The sequence below is a fragment of the Oryx dammah genome, unplaced genomic scaffold (genome assembly GCF_014754425.2).
Source record: "Oryx dammah isolate SB20612 unplaced genomic scaffold, SCBI_Odam_1.1 HiC_scaffold_4, whole genome shotgun sequence".
Taxonomy (NCBI): domain Eukaryota; kingdom Metazoa; phylum Chordata; class Mammalia; order Artiodactyla; family Bovidae; genus Oryx; species Oryx dammah.
In genome coordinates, this window is record NW_024070188.1 from 81333511 (window position 1) to 81359187 (window position 25677).

Here is a 25677-nt window from a genome sequence, read left to right on the forward strand (position 1 = left end):
CTTTGCTCCTTTGACCCAAAGGAAGGTTCTACTAAATTAATCTAGATAAAAACTGCCATTACCAAGCCCAGCAGGTGCTCAATAGACAGCCGCTTGTCCTCATGTCCTCCTCCCACTTTCTGTGGCAAAGTGTTGAGAATCACTGTGATGACAGGAGGCCATTATTTAATAATCCAGAAGAAAATCCAGACCCAACAATTTTTTTAAATGATATTCTAATTTTAAAGAAAACCCCTCTTCAAAATCTGTTGTAGAATGCTTTATAATAAATAATGTTTTAAAATTCTACCTAGAGAGATATACAAGTTTGTTACTAGCATGTACAAAAATATGGCTTCATTTTTAATGGAGTCACAAGAAAGGTAACACTAGAGAAAGCATGGCATAAGCCATTTCTACAGCATTTTTCAGTTGACAAAGTATTTTAACAATACCTGCAATGTTTCACCTTTATAAACCATCAAATTCTCCTTGGAAAACTTGTGTCTTTCTTAAATATTTACTGTTTTTAAATTATATAACTTCTGAATATATTTTAATTGTAAAAGTGAACAAAAACAGCATTTAAAAATGAACATCCCACTTTAGCATTCCCATCATTTCCCAATTCTCATTTATATCCTCAGAAGTAACTAAAGTTAAAAGTCTGGTAGATACCCTTCCAAACCTTTTTAAAAATTCAACTACATAGCAATAATTTATACATATATACTAGCTCCATATCGGAGAAGGTGATGGCACCCCCACTCCAGTACTGTTGCCTGGAAAATCCCATGGATGGAGGAGCCCAGTGGGCTGCAGTCCATGGGGCCGCAAAGAGTCAGACACGACTGAACGACTTCACTTTCACACATTGGAGAAGGAAATGGCAACCCACTCCAGTGTTCTTCCCTGGAGAATCCCAGGGACAGGGGAGCCTGGTGGGCTGCCGTCTATGGGGTCGCAGAGTCGGACCCACTGAAGCGACTTAGCAGCAGTAGCAGCAGCAGCTCCATATACTTTTATTTTTGCTAAATGGAACTATACTGTTCCTACTGTCCAGTGACTTGATTTTATACTTTAGCCATGTACACAGATCAAATGCCAATAATGAAACTGAATCAGTAATAATAGTAATAATAATAAACTCCCAACAAACAAAAGTCCAGGACAAGATGGCTTTACAGGCGAATCCTACCAAACATTTAGAGAAGAGTTAACACCTATCCTTCTCAATCTATTCCACAAAACTGCAGAGAAGGGAATGCTTCTGAACTCATGCTACGAGACCAGCATCACCCTAATGCCAAAACCAGACAAAAATATCACAAAAAAATAAAATCACAGACCAATATCACTGATGAACATAGAAGCAAAATTCTCAATGAAACATTAGTAAGCTGGATTCAATGTACAAGAATCATACACCATGACTGAGTGTGATTTACCCCAGAGGGGCAAAGATGCTTCTACACCTATAAATCCATCAGGGTGACACACCACATTAATAAATTAAAAATTGTGAATTACGATGCTGTATACCTGAAACTTATGTAACACTGCACCTCAACTATACCTCAACTATACTAAATAAAAGTACATTAAAAAACAGAAAGGGAAAGCACAGAGAAACAAATGTTTGGAAAGATATGGAGAGAGCCTCAGTGACCTATGGAACAGAATCAAGAGGTCTAATATACAGAATTGAGGTTTCAGGAGGAAAGAGAGGAAAGGGGACAGAAAAAAAGTCTAATGAGACACTATCTGTAAAGTTTCCAAATTTGATCAAAAACATCAATTCACAGATACAGTCAGTTCAGTGAACACCAAGTAAGATAAATGTAAAAACAGACTAGATACTTCACAGTCAAACTGCTGAAAATCTTAAAAGAAGGCAGAGGAAAAAAGACACACTTCATAAGAGAACAAATGGACCTAAGAGACTTCTCATCAGACAATACACACACACACCAGCATGGTGACAGGAGCCTGCTCTTGGTGTTCTGGAAACAGGCCCCCAAATTGCTGCTTTGTTAACGATAAAAGATTGATGTTCAAAAGAAAAAGGAAAATAGAATGATATTTTTTAAGTGCTGACAGAAAAAAAAACCCACATTATCAATAAAGTATTTTTTATCCATGGAAAATAACCTATCCCTGGATAATAAAAGTCAAGATATTTTCAGAAAATGAAAGGTGAAGAGAATTTATTGCCAGCAGACTCAGGTCTTTAAAAGAAGGTAAAGAGTTCTGGATATAATATGTAAATAAAATTTGTTTTCTTATATTCTTTAAATATCACTTGACTATTAAAAGAAAAATAGCCACAATATATTGTGATGTCTATGGCCTGTAACATATTATATCTGTAATTATGACAGTACCACAAATGATGGCAGAGGGCATAAAGTGAATTATACTGTTGTGAGACACTCACATTATATATGAAATGGTATAATATGAATTCAGAATAGACTTATAAGTTAAAGATACAGTCAATCAAAAAGTACACATTAAATACTATAAAAAAGCTAAAAGAGGAGAAAGAATAGAATATAAAACAATACTCAAGTAACCCCAAAATAGTCAATAAAGGAGAAAAAAAGAAAAAAAACCAGAAAGGGGGAAAACTGCAAGACAACAGACATAACCAAACAATATCAATGATTATATTAGAGGCAAACAGACACAACACTCCAATTAAAGGGGATTAGCAAGCTGAACTTTCTAAAGAAGATGCAAGTATGTGATGTCTGTGAAAAATGTACTTATTTTTAGGCACAGCAAAATGAAAGCAAAAGAGAAAACCACAAAAGACATGCAATGCAAACAGCAAGCATTAAAAAAGGCCAGCTGGCTATTTTAATACCTGATAAAGTAGACTCCAAGAAAAGGAGTATTACCAGTGATAGAGAAATTACTTAATAAAAAAGGAACAATTCACCAGGAAGAAAAATCTGACAGAACTAAAGGGAGAAACAGACAAATTTACAAACACAGTTGAAGAATTTAACTTGTCTTGGTAATTGATAAAAACTAAAGATCTGGAGAAGATTTGAATAATATAATCAACCAACTTGGTTTAACTGTTACATATCACTATAAAACACTTAACCCAACTACAGAATATTCATTCGTTTCAAGTGCAAATAGTTCATTCACCAAGATAGACCATAAAACAGGCCATCACGTAAGTGTCAAATTACCAAAGACTAAAATCTCATCGGGTATGTTCTTTGAATGCCTGGAATATTAAACTAGAAATCAGAGACATATGATATCTGGAGAGCCATTAATATTTGTAAATTATTCCAACACACTTTTAAGTAACCCATGAGACAAAGAAGAAATCATAAGGAGAATTAGAAAATATTTCAAACCGAATAATGATGAAAATACATATAAAATTTGAGGGATGCAGCTAAAGCAGGTTGGAGGACATTTACAGCTCTAAATACCTATATTAGAAAATAACTAATGATTAAATTAAATTATTTTAATTATTTTAAATAGCTAATAACTTAATGATTTTAAAACATGTCTTCAAATTCTTTTGACACTGTTCTCATCAAGAGGGGATGGATCTAAATCCCTTCTAAATCCTCTCCCCTCAAATATGAGTTAGCCTTAGTGACTAGCTTTTAATCAGTAGACTTGGCAAAAATTACTTCCAGTGCTTGATTTTTTTGTAAAAGGCAAAAGAGCTTATTATACCTGGCTCTTTCTTGGAAAATTTGCCCTTGGAATCCAGCCACCATGCTTTAAGGAAGCCCAAGGTGGCTGTTGAAGGAAGCGAATGCTCCTGGCCCTGGCTGAGCTCCCAGCTGAGAGCCGGTACCAATTTATAAGTGGTATGAATGAGCAATCTTCAAAGGGGTAATCTCCATCCCATGGTTGAGCTGCCCCGCTGACGTAGCACAGAGCCCGTAAAGGCCCTCCCTACTGAATATTGCTCAAATTCCAGATTCATGCACAAAAGAAATAACTGACGTTCTAGCCAGTGAGTTTGGGGTGGTTTGATACACAGCAATAGATAACTGAAACAAGAAAAAAGGTTAAAATCACTGATCTAAGTTCCCACCTTAAAAAAAGAAAAAGAGGAACAAATAAAACCAATACTGTAAGTGGTCCTTTATAGGAAAGTCTGCTGATCCCTGTATCACACTTCAGTAAGTTAAAATCTTCTGCTTATCAAGACACTCTTAAAGATAAAAAAAAAAAAAAAAAGGAGAGAGATACAAGAGAAAATATAATATAAATTCATCATTTCTAAATATTGTTGAACACATGCATGCATATGTGCACATATGTATGGATATTTACATATCTATATGTGTGTGTATACATTATGTATACATTACAAATAAATGTATACGTATACATTTATTTGTATATATCACCCTGTGTTTTCCACTGAAAGAGCCAAGCAGCAAAGACATCCCAGGAGCAATAAGCACATCTAGCTGGCACCCAACCTTGGTCTCTTAACAGTTAGCCTCCACTAAAAGGAAATAGGAGTCTCTGAAGAAATAAGCCTGGAAGATGTTATTACACCAGCACGTAAGGAATGCCTCCCCAAATGAGGTGGGTACATCAGAGGACACAGGAGCCAGCTGGCTGGGCTCCACTGACCAAAGCTGGGACAATCTGGCATCAAACTACTTTGCATCAAACTACAAAATATAGTGATAAGTTGTAAATCATGAAAAATCAGGACTCCATGTGCCCACACTGATAGGGAGGGAGGGAGGGAGAAGGAAAGGAGGGAGAAGGAAGAAAGGCAGGAGGCAGAGGAGGAAGGGCTCTTGCTTACAGCAGAATGCCAAATGCTGAACTGTGCACGAGGCCGGGATGCTGCAGCTGGAAAACCACCATCGTGCAGGCATCATGATGCATCAAGACAGAGACCAAAGCAGGCAGGAAATTTCATCCACAGCACCTCCCCACAGGTGGTTATCAGTTACAAGGCAGGGATATCACCTCTCTTTAGTCTCACTATGCCTCTTGGTTACCCAGATCATATCAAAGATGGTCATCATGGCCGAAACCGCTCTCCTGTGACTGTCTACACACTGATTAGCTTAGGTGTGGATTACCCACATGGCTCAAGCAATTCTTTGCCCCACTAAAATAACATGCTCTAAAGGACCCGAAACTAACCCTAAGCAAAGCCTTATATCTGTTGAGAAATTAGTGTACCACAACGGAGGGGTAAAGGTGGGAGAAGAACAGAGGGCTGGATTCCAAGTACTCAGTATGTAAAGTTGTTACCTGAGCGAACTATAGTAGAATGAAGATGTTCATTCAAAGCCATATTTCCAAGGATACGCATTATATTTCTCTGTACTTTAGGACAGTCCTTGTGAAGTTGGTACAGCCTCTGCAGTAGTTGCAAGCCTCCATTTGCTTCAATTTTATCACAATGTGTGGGTATCTAGCACAATAAATTAATGAAAGCTCACTTTATGTTGCACAAGTTCACTAACCAGGTGACAGAGCATGCTGGTGGGCAGCCAGGTGGCTCCTGCTCAAGGAAGAGACCCAGGGAGACCCCCCAAACTCTCAGCTCAACTCAAATATATCAGCCAACCCCCATCTGTCTGTGTGGGAAGTGCTTTAAAAAATCACTGAAAAATGAAGGCCACTAGGACTTGTGACGTTTTTATTCTTAAAAGTCATTCTGCTTAGCTCTTGGTTGGATGGAACCATGATATCATTATTTCAGAATTGTTTCAATATATATGGATATTTTGATTGGTTTCAAACTATATTAAAGGGTCTTCTCCCCTTGAGAAACCTGCCACCTGATGCTAGGAAATAATCCCCTGTGTAAATGGCAGATGTTGCTTCTGTCTATATGAACTTCCAGATACAGGTAAGCAACATCTGTGATCCCACACAAGCCCACAGCTTGTGGGGGGGTGAGGGTGGGGGTGGGGCACAGAGAGGGGTACTCGCCTCAAACTTAAGAGTTGGACATTTTTTTAAAAGAGAAAGACCAGGTAAAAATTAGAAAGAAAAGCAGATGTGCATTTTTAATGGAGAAAAGAGATCAAAGAAAGCCAAAGGAAATCTATGGATTAAGGTAAGAAAACAGAACTGACCCATGGCAGTCTGCTACAATCCCCAGGGTGGTCTTGCTCTTTTTCCCAGCACTTAGTTTTATCACTTATGTGACACCATGTCCTATAGATGCAATGACTTTCCCTCTCTAAATTCTTATTAAATTTCACCACATTTTAAATGCATTTAAAAGTATGCCTTTGGGACATGTATCAGCTGAGATATGTTATACGTTGAGAAGTTTCTGGAAAGGAAACCGTTACGTTCCATACCCGGACGTACTACTGCAGATGACCCTGTTGTTTCAGACACCAGTCATAAGTCACAAAAAAGTCAAGCCTCTTTGCCCGCATTCCCTCTGGAATGTGTTAGCACACTAATGACTCTGGTGCTCAGTTCCTGATTCCACCAGTGGGAGCTGAGATGACCAGGGGTGCCTGCGCTTCTGCGCTGTGCCTACCGGTTCCCAGTGAAACGGGAGCATTTAGAGCCGATTCTCGTGATGTGGGATGACCCGCCTGCATCAGCCGCACCAGGGGTGCCTGTTACCAGTGGGAACTCCTGGACCCCACCGCACATTGACTCCATTCAAACTGCCAGAGGTGAGTAGGAATGTGCATTTTAAACATGCTTCCTGGTGACTTTTATGCACTAATGCCTGAGCACCACAGTTGGTTGCTTTTTTCTTTATAAAATCAAACCATGATCATGATAGAAACGTTGTCATAATGTAAAAAAAAAAGTTTTTAAAATCATTGACATACACATGCTATGGTTAAAATTCAAGGCTATGGTCAAGTAGATACTTTTGCCAAGTATTTACTTTTTTCCTGTCTTACATCTTTGGCACATATTTTAACTGGAAATTAACTCCAGTTAAATAATACTACTTGTAAATTTTAATATTATTGATATTACTTGCAAAAACTATCTGAGAAAGGTAATGGAAGACAGCATAATTGAAAGGTAAATGCTATATTTAGACAACAGGTTGCTTTATGTACACTTGAGATTAAATCCATTTTTAGAAATACTTAGCAAAGATGAAATTCATGTGTTGGTGCTAAATCATGATTATCAATGCTAACAATTGAGAAAAAAGCAGGAAAACAAGCAAAAAACTTTTTTTCTTTTATAAAAAATTAGAATTACTTCCCTTGAATGAATCAACATGTATAATTTTTTCAATGTGATCATAAAATGTGACCATATTTTGAAAATGTAACTTACCTCAGAATGCTTTACTAAAGCTTCCAAACAGAACATTTCCACTGTAGCTGAAGGAACTTCTCCAAAACTTTCCGCATAAGGAAGTCCATTTCCTCCGAAACACCATAAACCACCCTGACAATGAGATGATCAAAATTCTTAGTGAAAAAAAGGGCCTAATATTTTTTTGTTTCACAAAACAAAACAAAAACAAAAACAACCTCTGTCCTGTATATAGTAATTAGAAAGAACTAATATGTAGGACTCAAAATATTTTGGAGACCTATGGGAAACTTTCATTATGCAAACTGTTGCTAGACTAGAAAACATGTGGGATTATTCTTAGAAGACAGCAGTCTTTGAGCTTCTCAGTTCTTTCCTCTGTGTCCTCTTATCTGAAAGTACAGAGACTAACACACAAGTCTCCACCCAGTAAGAAAAGCCAGGGCTGCACAAATGATGTTCTGGTGTCAGATTATGCCAGCAGAGTCTAGCTGAAATCTATCAATCAGAACAATAGAAAAGGCATTACTAGAAAAAGTTAAAATACTGACAATAACAACTGATCAAAGAGCTTTTAATTAAAAAAAAAAAAAAGGTGGGGGGCGAATTCCCTGGCAGTCCAATGGTTAGGGCTCGGCACTTTCACTGCTAGGGCTGGGGTTTAATCCCTGGTTGGGGAGCTAAGATCCTGAAAGCCGTGCAGCACCGCCAAAAGAGAGAGACAGAAAGCTTTTAAGTCTTCCTAAATTGAAATTCAAATTCACATGGAAGAATAAACAGAAGAGTTAGGAAAATTATGAAAGAGAGGAGGAGTGGGGACTAGTCCTTAGTAGATATTAAAACACAAAAATAAACTGGGAAAAGAAAATTTCAATTCTTAACGGCATATCGCTAACATGCGATGATCGCCTACAAATCAGTGAGAAAATACCAACAAGGCTATGGAAAAATGAGCAACAGTCATAAGCAGAAAATTCTTAGGAAAAGAAATATAATGCCTCTAAAATATATGAAACAGCGCCCAACATTGCTGGATCATCCTTAAACCAAGACCACAAAAGCTTCACAATGGAAAAACCACTGCACCACATCCACTGTTCTCTTGACCCCAGGCAGTTTGCCATATTGGATCAAAAAGAAGTCACAGTCTACACTGTCCAAATGTTTGCATCCTGTTTGCACCCTTGGGCTCTGAGGGCCTCCAACAGAGGCTGAACCTGGAGACAAGGTGACTGGGAGTGTCCAATGGTAACAAAAACCAAAACAAGACGGAAACCTGGATCCTCACATCAGAGGAGGAGCAATCTTGATGGCAACATGTGGGATGGTAGAAGACCGAGGACCATTCCTGCCTGGCTTCTCTCCAGAACTACAGTCAGCAAATTTCCCAGGCTTTAGCTGTCGGAGTAGGTGGCCGTTAAAGCTGAGAAGCGCTTTCCTGCTCACCAACCCAGTTCTCCCAGTGAACTGAGAGAATAAAAGCAGGGAAGGCAAATCACCACCAGGGTGGGTGGGGCGCAGGGAAGTGGGGAGTTTTGATACTGCCTCTAATTGTGGGTCCCTTTGTTTTATTACATTTGAGAGCTCATCTCTAGCGTTTCTTCATAAAAAATTACAACCTTAGAGCTGTTGCAGCTTGTTCAAACTCACTGGGCGTAAATGACGTTCATTCTAAAGCATGAGTTTGTAACCCAGGTTATCCTTAAGGGTCTGAGATAGAGAGAATTCAGGGAAGAGAGGAGGTAAGCTTGGATGGGAAAAAATTGTCTCTTTACTTTCCTAACCCTTAAGTGAAACCCTTCATTGTATTCAATTACAAAGATAAAAAGCCACAGTAACAGCAGCAGTCTGTGTGCCTCTGCCAACAACAGAAAGGAAAGAAAAGTGAAGTTGCTCAGTTGTGTCCAACTCTTTGCGACCCCATGGACTGCAGCCTACCAGGCTCCTCCATCCATGGAATTTTCCAGGCAAGAGTGCTGGAGTGGGTTGCCATTCCCTTCTCCAGGGAATCTTCCTGACCCAGCAATCGAACCTGGGTCTCCTGCACTGCAGGCAGATGCTTTACTGTCTGAACCACCAAGGAAGCCCTGCAAAGACTAGAAGGTGCATCTTTTCCCACCACACGTCACTTGCTGCAGCTACCTGAAAGCAGCATCATGCTCTTAGTTCCTTTGAATGCCATCTGCAGGTTCTCACACTGGTGACCCCAAACTGACCCTGCATCTAACTCTCAAAAGGTACAGGGTGGAAAACTGTAAATGTGCGTAAAAACAGACGTAGAAAAAATCTATCTATAGGGCTTCCCTGGTGGTACAGCGGATAAAAATTCACCGGCCAATGCAGGGTACATGGGTTCAATCCCTGGCCCAGGAAGATTCTACATGCCCCAAAGCAACTGGGCCCATGCACCACAACTACTGCGCTTGCGTGCAGCAGCCACTGAAGCCCGTGCTCCAAGAGCCTGTGCTCTGTATCAAGAGAAGCCACTGCAATGAGAAGCCCGAGCATTGCAACTAGAGAGGGGCCCCTGCTCACCACAACTAGAGAAAGCCTGTGCGGCGACGAAGACCCAGCGCAACCAAAAAAAAGAAAAAAAAATATATATATATACACACACACATATATATATGGAGAGTAAATGGGGAATGATAAAACAAATAGGATAAAATAGGAATAACTGACAAGTCTACTGAAATATATTGTTGCAATTCTTTAAGTTTGTAATTAAAGTACATATTTTACAAATTTGTAAATTTGATAATAGTATTTCAATATAATCGGTCTCCCGTGTAATCCTATGTATTTTAAGCACCTAGAAATGAGTTTATAGGCTTTATCAAGTCACCAGAGGGATCCATGGTGTGCAGAGGTTAAGAAGCCATGCTCTGAACCCAATCATAACCGCAGGCTGTCTGCTAAGCCAAGAGGGACCTCTGCATGTGAGCAGTGCTGTAGGGCAGCCGCACCCCCCAACACCTGATGGGGGCTTGGGGACTGTCACGGGACAGGTCTGTCATTAACTGGTCAGATCACTAAAAGCCAGACGGACGCACCTTCCACTCCTTCCCCCAACTTACTCCAATTTATAAAAAAACCAGAGCCTAACTCAACTGGGGAGTGAGAGTACCTGAAATGGAGTTGCTTACTGGTCTGATGAGATGGGATCTCAGAACTAAAATTACTGATTTCAATATGAAACTAACTAAAGATGGGCTACTCCTTTAAACTCCTGGCTGAGGCCACGACGTCCAGGTAGCAAGAAAGTGGTACAACGTGTTACACCGCGCACTCTCTTCACTTAGCAAAAGGTGAGGAGACCCTGTAGAAGGTGACACAACACGAGAGGAGGCAGAGGGGTGTCAACTGAATAGTCATGAGCGGAAAAAAATCTTTGGTGCTGAAAACTGAGGAACTCCAGGCCAGGTAGCAGGAGCTCTGCAGGGGCGTGAGGACAGAGGTTGAGAGAGAAGCTGTGGGAGACGGAGGCCGTGGGATGCCCTGCGGGGGGTCAGGAAGAATCGAGAAGAGCCAGGGACCTCTCACTGTCAGAAAACACAGGTGCTCTCACAGTTACCTTGGGGATGGAATTTAAAAGGACGACGAGAAACAGGCTCTGGTGGCCAGGTGGTGATGCTCTGAGCATCGAAAGGAAAACGATGATTACGCTTCACTGGAGCAATTCCAAGACATGGCCCAAAGGAGAAATTGTAAAACATAGGCTAGAGAAATCATAGCTACTGGTACGTCCCTAATATCTCATAAAAACGGAACCAAGGGAAAGACATTCAGCTGTCTGAAAAAAAAGGAATAATGTGAGAGTCGTGAGTGAAGTTTTATTTGGAGAAAAATGAGAACTGTAGCCTGGAAAGACAGCGTCTCAGACAGTTCCAAGGAACTGTTCAGAAGAGGCAGGGGGGAAGGCCAGTATTTTATATGGTTTTAATGACAGGGGGATGTACAGTCGAGCACCCACTATGGCAGAGGCCGAAGTGAGGAGCGCATGACACTGTTAATGGTTTTACTGCTTTTCTAGATAAGAGGAGATGCAAGAACTTGGGCTCATAAAATCTTTTCCTAAAAACATCTATCTGAAGGCCTGTTCTGCTGCTTTTCCCCAGAGCACAGAGGGCCTCACTCCTGATCTCCACCCTGAACTCCCTTCAGGGTGTGTTGATGGTGGCTACAGTGGTCAGTGACTTAATCCTTGTGGAGGCAGATGGCAAGTACACATTTTTAGCTGGCAGTTCAACTGGTAAAAGAATACAGAATTCTATGATTTGTTTTACTGATAATGCTTTTTATTTTATTGCAAAACAAATACAAACAAAATGCATTTGTTTCACTGATAAAATGCTTTGTCCTCACTGAGTCGATTATGTAATTAATATAGTAATGGTGACTATAATTTGTTTGGATTTCTCTTAGAGATGTAAGAGCTATTCTTTTTAACTTTTTATTTTGTATTGGGGTGTAACTGATCAACAAACAATATTGGGATAGTTTCAGGTGAACAGTGAAGGGACCCGGGCCATACACATACCTGTATCCATTCTCCCCCAACTCCCATCCACCCTGCCAGGTAACAGAGCCAAGCTCCCTGTGCTGTCCAGTAGCTTCTTGCTGGTGATCCATTTTAAACACAGCAGTGTGTACATGCCCATCTCAGACTCCCTAACTTCCCTTCCCCATGACAACTGTTAAGTTTGATCTCTAAGTCTGTGGGTCTCTTCTGTTGTAAGAGTTATTTTATGAAGACAGAAGTCTTGCTGAGATGATAGCAGAGGAACAGCGGAAGCCAGTGACCACCCTGGGCAGGCCGGAGCAGGAGTCTGTTTAGGAGGCTGCTGTGATTCCCTGAGAAGCCCTCTGCTATGTACGGGTGGTTTTATACCAGGTGTTTACATCTGGTCAACATGCCGTGGCTAGAACAGCAGGAGTAAGGGTTGCGGGGAGATAACAGACACCGCCTTCGGAAGTGATGGCTTTTCCTGTCTGAAAGTAGTCTTACTCCCAAGGAGTGGAGCTTCCCCGGGGAGCACTCTGAGAGCTCTGACCACAGTGCACACACTGCCTTCTTCACCTAAGCATGGTCTCCTTCAGTTTTCAGCCTCTTTGCCACCAAACAAACTTTACTCTCTACATCTGTGCCCAGTGGTGCCTTCCTGTCAATCTCCTCACCACTCCTAGGGGCAGGCACACAGCTAAACACGGGCCAGTCCATGCCTGGATCACAGTGAGGGGCTCAGGTTTAATGTGCAACGGGGAGCCATTTGGAGGGCTGCACGCAGGAGTATGACCTGATCGAACTTTTGTTTTGTTTTTAAATCACTGCAGCTGCTGAGGACACAGAACTGGAGACAGAAGTTGTAGGCTGAAGCACTGTCTATAGCTCCTAGAGGTGGCGGAAACATGATAAGGAAGCTTTCTAGATGCAGCAAGAAGGTGAACTTGTCTCCCAGGTACGGACAAAGAATGTAGCCTGCCATTACACTAAACAGAAAATGGTGCCACCATCAAGCCATCAGCCACTGCAGAACACTCTGCCCACTGTGCACCCTGGGGGATTCCGGATGGAGGAAAACAGAGAACATTCTGCCCTCTGGATACTGGCCCGAGGTGATAAAGATGCATATCTAATGAATAATTTCAATGAGCCCAGATTCTTGCATCTTCCCATACACAGACAAGCACTAAAATCATTAACTCAAGATGTGTTTTTTTGTGTGTGTGATTAGTAATAATCTTTGATGTTCAATTACAGGTTTTTTTTTCCCAAGAAAAAACTCATATATCCTGGCTCCTCCCTCACCTCTTTGGAGCAGTTCCTTGGAGCTAAATGGCAACCCACTTCAGTACTCTTGCCTGGAGAATCCCATGGAGGGAGGAACCTGCTAGGCTACAGTCCATGGGGTTGCAAAGAGTCGGACACGACTGAGCGACTTCACACACACACACACACACACACACACACACACACACACACCTTAGCTACAATCCTCAATAAGGTCCCCAAATAAAACTTAACCTGGAACTTTAGGTTGTGCGTTTTTCTTTAGTTGACCTAGTGAGCCTCTCCTATGACAAACATGCTTAGTAAAATATAGCAAAACTATTTTGAAACAAAGTCAAGCTCTAAAGAAAATAAAAAAGAAATAAAGGGAAACCCCTGGGTGCTAGAACTGAAAACAACGTTCAGCAGAAGTGGTCAGCACATCGGTGATCAGTCAGCACATCAGCGATGAGGTAAAATGCCTGCAGGCCCCCGAGGATGGGATAGTAACACCTGTTCAGGGGTCACATCACCACAGAAGATGGGGTTTGAGACTCACGTTTTCTGGGAGCTAGATCCAAGATGTCTATTTAAAGGGAGAACCCTGCAAAGCTGGCCTCCTTGACTATAAGAGAGTCTAGAAACACTCTGCTCACCAGCCCATGAGCAGGAAGCCTGTCTCTGCTGGGGCTTTGAGTGGGAAATCACAGTCACAATCTATATCATCCACAGGTGTATCTGAATTCACACTACCAATGTGCTTGAGAAATTCCAAGCTAAGGAATTAATATAAAAAAAAATTAGTCCCATTATAGTGAACCCTTGCGGTATCCAAAAGAAGCAAACATAAAAACTTCTCTGTAGCAATAAATTTAGAATCTGAGGTACTTGGGACTCCCATAGAAAACAATCAGTCTGGCTAAAGATAAGCTCACAGTAAAAATGATTAACGTGTATTAATCCACAATATAACATAACGGGGAGCCTCCACAAATAGGAATCAACACCCCAGTCAACTGAAATAATAAAAAGAGACTTTAAAATTATTTTTAAATGAAGGGAAGAACAGAACCAGGATGAAGCAACAGGATACTATGAGAAAGAGATGACGGTGGCCAGGAGTAAGCAGCTACAGTGAAGATGGTGAGGCAATTGCAGTCAAGTCGTATGTGAAGGAACAGCTTACACTAACTGCTGATCAACTGAACATGGAGGAGAATCAAGAATTCCTAGGCTTTAGCTTAAGCAACTACATGGATGCTCTGCCCTCTACTGAAACAAAACAGACTAGGAGAGGAAGAGCTCTGTGGAGGGAGGGAGGGAGAGTTCGGTATGTATAATTGGGATGCCTGTTAAACATCCACAAAGAGACATCAAGAAGGCGGCTACAATATTTAAACCCAGAGCTTAGGTGAGAACACAGGTTAGAGATGATGAATTCAGGCATCACCAACACAGAGGTAATATTTAATAGCCTTGTCAGTTACTACCTATTCATTCTTCAAGATCCAACTTCAGAGGACATCCTATAGAGCTTTTTGAACATGGCCTCTTACAAAGAGTGATGAGATCCTGGATCTCTCTTACATGCTCTGTATCTCTCTTACATGCTCTGTAACTTTATTTATTACCTGTCTCCCCATTATCCCAAACACCTAGCCCAGGATGTGGCAGACAACCAGGAATCAGTAGTAAGTTTATTCAGTTCCTAGATGAATGACTGCCCTAAAGCTCTAAGTGCTAGCCCCTAGCACAACATTTTAGAAAAGTGGACACTCCAAGATATTTACTAACTGAATAGAAGATCTAACCTTCTGAGCAGCTAGGCTTTGACTGCTCTCACTCAGAGCCAAAGCTGTAAAACACTGGATACACTCGTCCAGGTCTGTTTGAGGTAAAGAAGCCAGCAAGTGTCTGAGCTCTTCTTCAGTGGAAGAATCCTGAAATAAAGGGAAAAAATCCTTCATAATTAAACTCAACAATTTAGTATAATGAAAAGCACCCAAAGAATCCAAGCCAAAACAAAACAGTAGGGGTAAATCAGTGCTTTTAGTCTTGAAGCTGGTCACCCACCCTGGTAAAAGAAGATTGTTTAATTTTGAATTCCATACTTTCATGTCTACTACCTCAGCCTGAAAGACCTATTGCAATTTATCGCTCAAGATTTCACCTCATGGGCCACTTAACAACTTGACTCAAAATGAATTATTACATTCTCTCTAATTAAAGCTGGCTTTTTAATATCCATAACTCGTTCCTATTGTTCTGATTTTCAACTTGTTCTGATTTTCACTAATAACTTATATCTAGTATAGTTTTTTTTTTCTGTTTTTCAAAAACTCATGGCAAAGTTTTCAGATTTTCACTTTCTAGGAAAGCCTAGGAAAAGCGCTTAAGAAACATGCTCTAATATCTTTATTAGTGGTTAACAATATCCATGTATAGTAATACAGGGAGACCTGGCGTGCTGCAGTCCATGGGGTCTCAAAGAGTCAGACATGACTTGGCGACTGAACAACAACATGTTAATACATTAGTATCTAAATGCAGTGGCCCTCCAGGGGCTGTTTTGCACCCTAGGAAATATTTAGAAATATCTGGAGACATTTTTGGTTGTTACAACTGGGGGGGTGCTACTGTCATCCAGAGAGTAGCTGCCACTGTGTACAAAACAGCTTCCAAATTATCTGACCCAAAATGTCAGTAGTTTTGAGATTGAGAAAAACTGATCTATAGCGATCTTAGTACAAAGGACCAATTGATGGATGCTGATATGCTAAGAAGCCACCCTCTGGTATAAAGAGACTCCCAACTCCACAAAGAGGAAAATAATTTAGGAGAAATAGCATCTCCTGAGGAATCAAAAAACCTTGGAATGGAAGCTACAATTTCAGGTTTACACCCTAACTAACCTGCTTGTGAGAAGCAGCCAAAAAGTTGTGTTTTGAATGGTTATTTTGCACCCAAAGTGAAGATGATATATTAAACTTTTCTTCACTCAGTAGATTATTTTTACTTACTTCTTTTAAAGACGGCAGAGGAGGAGGGCGGAGAAAAAACCGAAGATCACTCTCTTTGCTTCGTGCCAAACCAGTAAGAGTTCTCATATCACAGGCTTGAGCAATTACCCTGTACTGGTAATCTATTGCAGAAGTATGCTGTTAGCACCCAACTTAGTCTGTGGTTGTTGCAAAGATTAAACGAAGAACATAATTTTTAAACTGTAAGTTTGTAATTCAAAATTGTGCTGCATTTACAATACCAACAAGCTAAATACCCAAAATTTCCACGACTGATCTAATTCTCAACACATATCTAGACATATCACAGTCTAACTAACCTTTTTGAAAAAATAAACCTCAAATGTGAAACCTGATAGATCAGAACCAATTTAATTTCTTCTCCTTTAAAAAAGAAATTCCAGCATTCAAAAGCTATTTTGATCACTACTCAAAACCCTGCAAGAAAATCAAGCCAGTCAATCCTAAAGGAACTCAATCCTAAATATTCACTAGAAGGACTGATGTTGAAGCTCTAATACTTTGGCCACCTGATGCAAAGAGCCAACCCATTGAAAAAGACCATGATGCTGGGAAAGACTGAAGGCAAAAGAAGGGGGTGGCAGCAGATGAGATGGTTAGATAGCATCGCTGACTCAATGAACATGAGTTTGAGCAAACTCCGGGAGACAGTGAAGGAAAGAGGAGCCTGGCATGCTACAGTCCAGCGCAGCAAAGAGTCAGACATGACTTAGCAACTGAACAACATCAACAAAAACCTGCGGTTCCATTTAGATCCATCATCCTCTGGTACTGCTATGGTGCTCTGGCATTTCATGATGCTGATGAATAATCTGAGGTCCCAGATAGCAGTACTTTGGTTTAGCCTTCCTGATTTTACTGTTCCATTATTTATGTACTGCTATAGAGTGAATGTTTGTGTTCCTCCCAAATACGTGTGTTGGAACCTAATCCCTAATGTCATGGGATTTAGAGGTAGGGCCTTTGCAAGGTGATTTGGAGCGCTCATGACTGGGATTAGTGCTCCTGTAAAAGGGACCCCTGAGAGTTCCCTCCGTCCTTACCAGATACCAGTGTGCCACATCTGCTGCCCTGATCTTGTATTTCTCGGCCTCCAGAAAACCATGAGTAATAAATTTCAGTTGTTTATAAGCTACCTGAAAAATGAAAGTCACTCAGTCGTATCTGACTATTTGCAACCCCATGGACTATATAATCCATGGAATTCTCCAGGCCAGAATACTGGAGTGGGTAGCCATTCCCTTCTCCAGGGGATCTTCCCAACCCAGGATCGAACCCAGGTCTCTCACATTGCAGACGTATTCTTTACCATCTGAGCCACCAGGGAAGCCCGAAATAAGCTACCTAGTCTACGACATTTTGCTACAGCATCCCAAATGGATTAAGACGTGTGTCAAAAAAAACAAACCTGCAACCACTGGAGGAGACATTATTTTTAATAACGGCCCTATGTAACCTGGGTGTCAGAATCAAGTGTGGAACTTTTTCAAAATCTACATGCCAGGGCTCCAACTTTGATGTTTCTAATAGAGCAGAAATCTGAATGGAGTCTTGGAAGGCAGATTTTGAAACAGATTTTTATTCTAAACCTCCATTCACATTCTCCACTGAACTAGTTCAGTTCAGTTGCTCAGTCGTGTCCGACTCTTTGTGACCCCATGAACCGCAGCATGCCAGACTTCCCTGTCCATCACCAACTCCCGGAGCTTGCTCAAACTCATATCCATCAAGTCGGTGATGCCATCTAACCATCTCATCCTCTGTTGTCCCCTTCTCCTCCTGCCTTCATTCTTTCCCAGCATCAATGTCTTTTTCAATGAGTCAGTTTTTCACATCAGGTGGCCAAAGTACTGGAGCTTCAGCTTCAGCATCAGTCCTTCCAATGAAGATTCAGGACTGATTTCCTTTAGGATTGACTGGCTGGATCTCCTTGCAGTCCAAGGGACTCTCAAGAGTCTTCTCCAACACCATAGTTCAAAAGCATCAGTTCTCTGGCGCTTAGCTTTCTTTATAGTCCAACTTTCACATCCATACATGACTACTGGAAAAACCATACCTTTGAGTAGATGGACCTTTGTTAGCAAAGTAATGTCTCTGCTTTTTAATATGCTGTCTAGGCTGCTCATATCTTTTCTTCCAAGGAGCAAGTGTCTTTTAATCACCTCCACCATAGTTTGGTCTCAGGTCAAACAACAGGGAGGGAACACAGCCCAGCCCATCAATCAACAGAAAATTGGATTAAAGATTTACTGAGCATGGCCTGGCCCATCAGGATAAGACACAGTTTCCCCCTCAGTCAGTCTCTCCCATCAGGAAGCTTCCATAAGCTTCTTATCTGTCAAAGGGCAGACAGAATGAAAACCACAATCACAGAAAACGAATCAAACTGATCACATGGCCCACAGCCTTGTCAAACTCAGTGAAACTATGAGCCATGAAACTAGGGCCACCCAAGATGGACGGGTCATGGTGGAGAGTTCTGACAAAACGTGGTCTGCTGGAGAAGGGAATGGCAAACCACTTCAGTGTTCTTAGCCTTGAGTACCCCATGAACAGTATGAAAAGGCAAAAAGATATGACACTGAAAGATGAACTCCCCAGGTTGTTCGGTAGGTGTCCAATATGCCACTGGAGAAGAATGGAGAAATAACTCCAGAAAGAATGAAGAGCAAAAACACCACCCAGCTGTGAATGTGACTGGGGACAGAAGTGAAGTCTGATGCTGTAAAGAGCAATACTGCATAGGAACCTGGAATGTTAGGTCCATGAATCAAGGAAAATTAGAAGTGGTCAAACAGGAGATGGCAAGAGTGAACATCGACATTTTAGGAATTAGTGAACTAAAATGGACTGAAATGGGTGAATTTAATTCAGATGACCACTCAGATTAAGTAAGCTTATTTTTACATTATAAATTACTATAGTCACCAATCAGTCAAACTGACTGAATAACTCTATGGAGACAGAGATCTTATTCTGAAACTAAACTTTTCTTTGAGATTTTTTTTTTTACATGTTTGTGAAAGTGAAAGTGTTAGTCACTGAGTTGTATTCGACTCTTTGTGACCCCATGGACTGTAGTCTGCCAGGCTTCTCTGTCCATGTAATACTCCAGACAAGAATACTGGAGTGGGTTGCCATTTCCTCCTCCAAGGGATGTTCCCGACCCAGGGATCAAACCCAGGTTTTCTGCGTTGCAGGCAGATTCTGTACTGTCTGAGCCACCAGGGAAAGCGAAAAAAGTGAAAGCGAAGTCGCTCAGTCGTGTCTGACTCTTTGCAACCCCATAGACTGTAGCCCACCAGGCTCCTCAATCCACGGAATTTTCTAGGCAAGAATATTGGAGTGGGTTGCCATTTCCTTCTCCAGGTATCTTCCCGACCCAGGGATCGAACCCGGGTCTCCCGCATTTCAGGCAGAAGCTTTACCGTCTGAGCCACCAGGGAAGCCCTCTACTAACAAAGTATACTTTAGTCCCTGTACTATATTCAGAGCAGATCTGAGCTCTTTCTCATGTACTTTTACCACAGAACCTGCAATTGTAAATACAATTAAATATTAAAAACCTTTCTTAAAAAACAAACATACACATGCCAATTAGGTACATTTGCCTAATTATTATATTAAAGCCAAAGAGACTGTCAACTGAAAGCACGTACCACTTTGGTGCAGCCAATAATTAAAATATATCTCATTAAATAGGAATGAAAAACCATGCCAACACATTAAGCTATACCTATCAGAATCAAGAGTTTCTCCCATCAAGTATAAAGAGCTCATTCTGGTAGAAAGTTTATACAAATATATCTACCTCCGTTTTCAGGGGGTTCTTACCAAACACCCCATGGCTACCAGGCCAGCAGTTTTTGTACTTTATCACTGGAGTTTCTTTTAACGGTTTTGAAAATATTGTTTACACATGTTAATATCTCCTGAATTATTCTCCTTCTTTGCGGTCCCGGGCCCTTCATTTCACATCAGAGATCACGCGCTTGCCGACGTGTGCGCGTGCGCAGACATCTCCTTACCGTGCCAGTGCCGGGCCTCCGACATCTCCTGGACGGCCTGCAGGCGGGCTGCTCTGTCAGCCGCCCGGCTCTTCCTCAGCAGCAGCCACACGGCGCAGTCGTGATCTTCTATATCGACTGTACTGAAAGTGTCTTCGCGATAACAAAAAGAGACAGTGTGGACTGTTAAAACCTTTTCATCCTCACATGTAAGACGGCAGTTTGTTAAGTATCTGAAATCTACAATAGGGAAGTTAAATCCATCTCCAGGTGTTGATGACTGATAGGCTTGTTCTCAGTTCTGTCATATTATGACGTTTGTTACATATAATATGTATGTGGTTTCGTTTTATATATTATGTTGGCTTTCAAGATAAGGTCTTTGTTTCTTTTTGGCTCCTTTTCCCTAAAGAAACTTTTTATTATGAGAAATATCAAGTATATGAGATAGATTAAAATAATAATACATTAACAGCCACATGTTTACCACAACTAGATTTGACAAATGTTCTTATTTTGCCATAGCTGTTTAATCTGCATGGTGTGTATATTTTATTTTACTTTTTTGCTGTGCTGAGCAGCTTGTGGGATCTTAGTTCCCTGACGAGGGATTAAACACAGGCCCTTGACAGAGAAAGCATATAGTCCTAACCACTGGACCGCCAGAGAATTCCCCTGGATGTGTATATACTTTTTTTCTAAACTGTGTAAAAGAAAGTTGCAGAAGTAATGATATTGTACCCTTTCATAATTCTAAATGCGTCTCCTAAGAATAAGCCTACATTCTCCTATATAATCACAATGCCATTATAACACCTAAGAGTACTAACAGAAATCTTCCAGATCATCTAAAAATCAGTCTAACTCCATATTCAAATTCCTCCAACTTTTCTCAAAAATTCCTCCCAACTTTTCTCTTTAGAGCTGTTAAAAAAAAAAACAAAAAAAAACACAAGATTTGGTTAAGTCTCTTTAGTATCTTAATTCTAGAAAGTTTTCCCACCTTTCCTTTTTCATCACACCAACTTTGTAAAGAGATGAGGTCAGCCCTTTTATAGGTAGCTCCACAATGTAGATTTGCCCAATTGTGAATCTATATTTTTGATGCAATATGAGAAAGCATGGAAATGATTTTCTAACAAATAATTTTGAAATATTCATCAAGAGAGTCTCAATATTTATTTGGGCTTCCCTAGTGGCTCAGAGGGTAAAGCGTCTGACCCGGGTTTGATACCTGGGTCAGGAAGATCCGCTGGAGAAGGAAATGGCAACCCACTCCAGTACTCTTGTCTGGAAAATCCCTTGGATGGAGAAGCCTGATATGCTACAGTCCATGGTGTCGCAAAGAGTCAGACAACTATCTAAAAATAATGCATCCATAAAGATAGAAGGAAAGATCTTTCCAAGGCATCAAATCCTTAAAATTAAGTATAGTCCAAGAGAACAAGGTTATTCAATTTTCCATAGCTACAATAAATCTTAGCACAAGAAATGGAAAAAAAAAATCTCAGGTTGATCATTGAATGACTTTCAGATTACTGATAAGGATTCTCAATTAAATATGTGATACTTACCAGCAAATGGACCCCGAAATATCCTGGCTGATGTTGCCAATACTTTTCTTACTGCTTTGTGAAGCTCTTTTCTTGCCTGGTAGGTGATTCCTAGAATGATTACAGATGTAAATAAAACCAAATAGGTACTGTTAATGCTGTGCTCCAATACTTCAAAGAAAAATGTATAAATTAAGTTCCAATTTTTAAAAAATAAAATGTAAAATAGCATCTTTTTTTACTGTCACTATTAAAGCAACTAAAACCATCATGGGAACACAGAGTCCGAATTCCCACCCCCGCTCCAAAATTGCTTTCCTAGTCAGGGAAAAAGGTGAAAACAAAACAAAAGCAAACACACTAACTCAAGCTAACAAAAATCCTCATATACAACACGGGGTTAGCTATATGTGAGAAAATGTCACTTAAAAATACCCCTCTTAAAGCGAAAAGTAGAGATACCTGACTGATGAGATTCAGCTTTACTATATAAGTAAATTGTATGCTATAAAAATTAGCTCTGTAATTGATGTAACACACCATAAAAGCATGTTGAAATATGGAAGGTACACTAACAATACATACAGACTGGAGAGGGCGGTGATAGATACAGCTGCAGATAGGGGAGCAGCAGAACCTGCCCAACTTGGGGAACGTAAAGTGCTCGTAGGCCTGGTTATTCTGGCTGATGATATACAACAGGCAGCTGTAAATCTAGTGTGATGACTTGCCAGGCTACCCATATCCTGAGGAAAAGATACTCTGCTCTAAAAGTTCATGTTCACCAAGCAACCATGTGATTACTAATTGGGTTTCCATCTGACCTAAATATGGAGGAGGGGAGTGTTTCAACTAGTAGAGCCAGGCTTTCCAACCTTAATGACACATTTTTTTTTCCCTCTGTAAATAAGTTGGTATTCATATTTATGAATCCATCCCATGAGTTCAGGCTGCATAATAATAAATGCTTTAGAGCAAAAATATCCCTGAGCTAAGTGACAAAAATCATGTTTTTATGCTTGCTAAACTGAGGACCAGCCTCTGAACTGACAGTCCTCGTGAAGTAAAGAACTCCAAGTGAAAGTGAAACTTGCTCAGTCATGTCCGACTTTTTGTGACCCCATGGACTGTACAGTCCATGGAATTCTCCAGGCCAGAATACTGGAGTGGGTAGCCTTTCCCTTCTCCAGGGGAATCTTCCCAACCCAGGGATCAAATCCAGGTCTCCTGCATTGCAGGTAGATTCTTTACCAGCTGAGCCACCAAGGAACTCCAAGTTTAGACTAAAACAGTTGGCTAGTCTTCACCTGACTTAGCTACAGGAAAGCTGCAAATTTGGGTTAAATATTTGAAGTCCAAAATTTGATTTTCAATTAATTCCTTAGGAACTTGGCTCTTACAGGTCTGGTTGTCCTTACAGTTAGATAAACCTGTTTTATTAATATTGTATTCATTTTAAAATTTTTTCATAGTTTTTTCTTCAAGTTTTATTGTGCTACAATTGACATACAGGTCCATATAAGTTTAAAGTAAACAGCATAATGATTTGACTTACATACATCATGAAACGAGTACCATAACGTTCAGTGAATATCTATCATCTCATGGATACAAAATTAAAGAAATAGAAAAAAAATTTTCCATTGTAATGAAAACTCTGAGAATTCATTCTCATAATCACTCTCATATATAACATACAGCAGTGTTAATTACATTTATATTTATTAATGTATGTTACAACCTGAGTACTTATTTATAACTGGAAGTTTGTACATTTTGACCACCTTCATCCAATTCTCCCTGCCCCTACATGCCCTACCAATGGTAAGCACAAATCTGATCTCTTCTCTGAGTCTGTTTGTTCTTGATGTATAATTGACTTACAACATTGTGTTAGTTACTGATGTTGTTGTTGTTGTTTAGTTGCTAAGGCCTGTCTGACTCTGCAACTCCATAGACTGTAGCCTGCCAGGCTCCTCTGTCCATGGAGTTCTCTAGGCAAGAATACTGGAGTGGGCTGCCATTCCCTTCTCCAGGGGATCTTCCCAACCCAGGGATCAAACCTGTGTCTCCTGCATTGACAGGCAGATTCTTTACCACTGAGCAACCAGGACTGTTGATATCACAATACAACAATCACTGGGGCAGGAACTATGGATTTTTTATATCCTTTATTTTTCTACTTTTCTCTGTTCTGTACCTAATCTTCCTGATCACTTTTAAAACTGGGTGGTTGGGGAGAAGCTTTTCCTTCACAAAGTTATTTTAATTTTAGTTTGATACTGTTAATATGGCTGGGAGACAGTTAAGAAAATGTGCCTTTACTGTGAAACATTTTAGTTCTAATTTCTGCCAGTCACATGAAGTAATTTCATACTTCTATATATTTCAAAACGATCAGCACACTAAATCTAGTTATCATCGCTCACCATATAGGAGTAGTGCGTAATGATTGACCACATTCCCCACACTGAACTCTTTACATCTGTAACTCATTTATTTATAACCAAAAGACTATACCTCTCAATCTCCCTCACCTATTTCTCTCCTTCCCCAAACCCCACCCCTCTGGCAGTCACCTGTAGGTGTTCTGTGTAAATGACTGGGTTTCTGTTTTGTTTACTCATGTTCGATTTTTAGATTCCACATATACATGAAATCACACAGTATTTTGTCTTTCTCTGTCTGACTTATTTCAATCAGCATTATACCCTCTGGGTCTATTGTGTTGTTACAAATGGCAAGGTTTCATTCCTTTTGATGTCTGAGCAACATTCCGTTGTGTATATATACACACATATCTTCTTTACCCATTCATCTATTGATTGGCATCTAGGCTGCTTTCATATCTTGGCTATCGTAAATAATGCTGCACTGAATAGAGGGGTGGATAATCTTTTAGAATTTTCTTTGAATAAATACCCAGGGATGGAATTGCTGGTTCTGATATAGTTCTATTTTTAATTGTTTAAGGAATCTGAATACTGTTTTCCATAGTGTTTGTACCAATTTACATTCCTAAATACTCATTTTTTAAATTCAATAACTAGCTTCCATTGTTCACAAAGATGGGATTACTTTACCATGAACTTACCATGATTTTCTGTTTTATCTAAAGAAACTGTGTGCACATATATATATGACTTCATTTTTTCTCTTTCTACCACTTGAGTATCTAATGTCAAAGACTTCTTCAAGGCCAGAACTTCATATGTAATAAATAAAGAGCCTCTTAAAAAGAAACAAAAGATTCATCATAAACATATAATCTAAATATAACACAGGAGCCACTCTTTTTTAATAAGCTTTCTGTAGAACTTTTTCTTTCTTTTTTATTGGGAAACATAGTATGAATACGGTAATACGTATATAACATACATTATACATATATATTTACAAATGTATATACACATTTCAGCTTAACAAATAACAAATACCTGCATTACATTCCCAGGCAAAAAACATTAACAGTACCCAGAAGCCCACAGTGCGTCCTTCCCTGATCCTGACCCTGTCTCCCGTCTTTATAGCCAATTATTCTTTTCTGATTATAATAATATCCTTGTTATTCTTTATAGTTCACCACCTAAACATGAACCTTTAAACAACAAGGCTTAATTTTGTCTGTAAATTTCAAAGGAATGGAATCTCACTGTATGTATTCTTTAGTTCAGCCTTCTTCCTGTGAGATTCACCCATGTTGTTACATGTATCTGGAGTTCAAGCATTTATATTTTCACATGGTATGTGATTCATCCACTGTGTGGCTATATAACGACTTACTTATCCATTCTACCACAGATGGGCATTTAGGGAATTTCTGTTTGGAGTCAATCACAGTGTGTTATATATACATCATATACATCTGTACTGTATGCATGTGTATATGTTCCCCTAAGATACATACTCATGTTCTGTAGATACATATGTTCCTCTAAGATACATACTTAGAAGTAAAATTACAGACTTTCTGAAAGTATATATATATTGGTCAACTTTACTAGATAATGCCAAAGTGTTTTTTAAAAAGATTAGTCAATCTGTACTCCTTA

General features: G+C 40.1%; 1 protein-coding gene across 2 annotated transcripts in view; it reads right to left on the reverse strand.

Moving 5' to 3' along the window:
- Positions 1 to 25677, reverse strand: part of SERAC1 (serine active site containing 1) — a 55932-nt gene that overhangs the window by 12954 nt on the left and 17301 nt on the right. For both annotated transcript variants that reach the window (XM_040238897.1, XM_040238898.1), the window contains 7 exons: positions 24720 to 24856; positions 21647 to 21736; positions 20094 to 20225; positions 16045 to 16166; positions 14836 to 14964; positions 7273 to 7386; positions 5251 to 5413 (listed from right to left, as the gene is read on the reverse strand). In XM_040238897.1, the coding sequence (XP_040094831.1) occupies positions 5251 to 5413; positions 7273 to 7386; positions 14836 to 14964; positions 16045 to 16166; positions 20094 to 20225; positions 21647 to 21736; positions 24720 to 24856 (887 nt within the window). The remainder of the gene's footprint in view (positions 1 to 5250; positions 5414 to 7272; positions 7387 to 14835; positions 14965 to 16044; positions 16167 to 20093; positions 20226 to 21646; positions 21737 to 24719; positions 24857 to 25677) is intronic.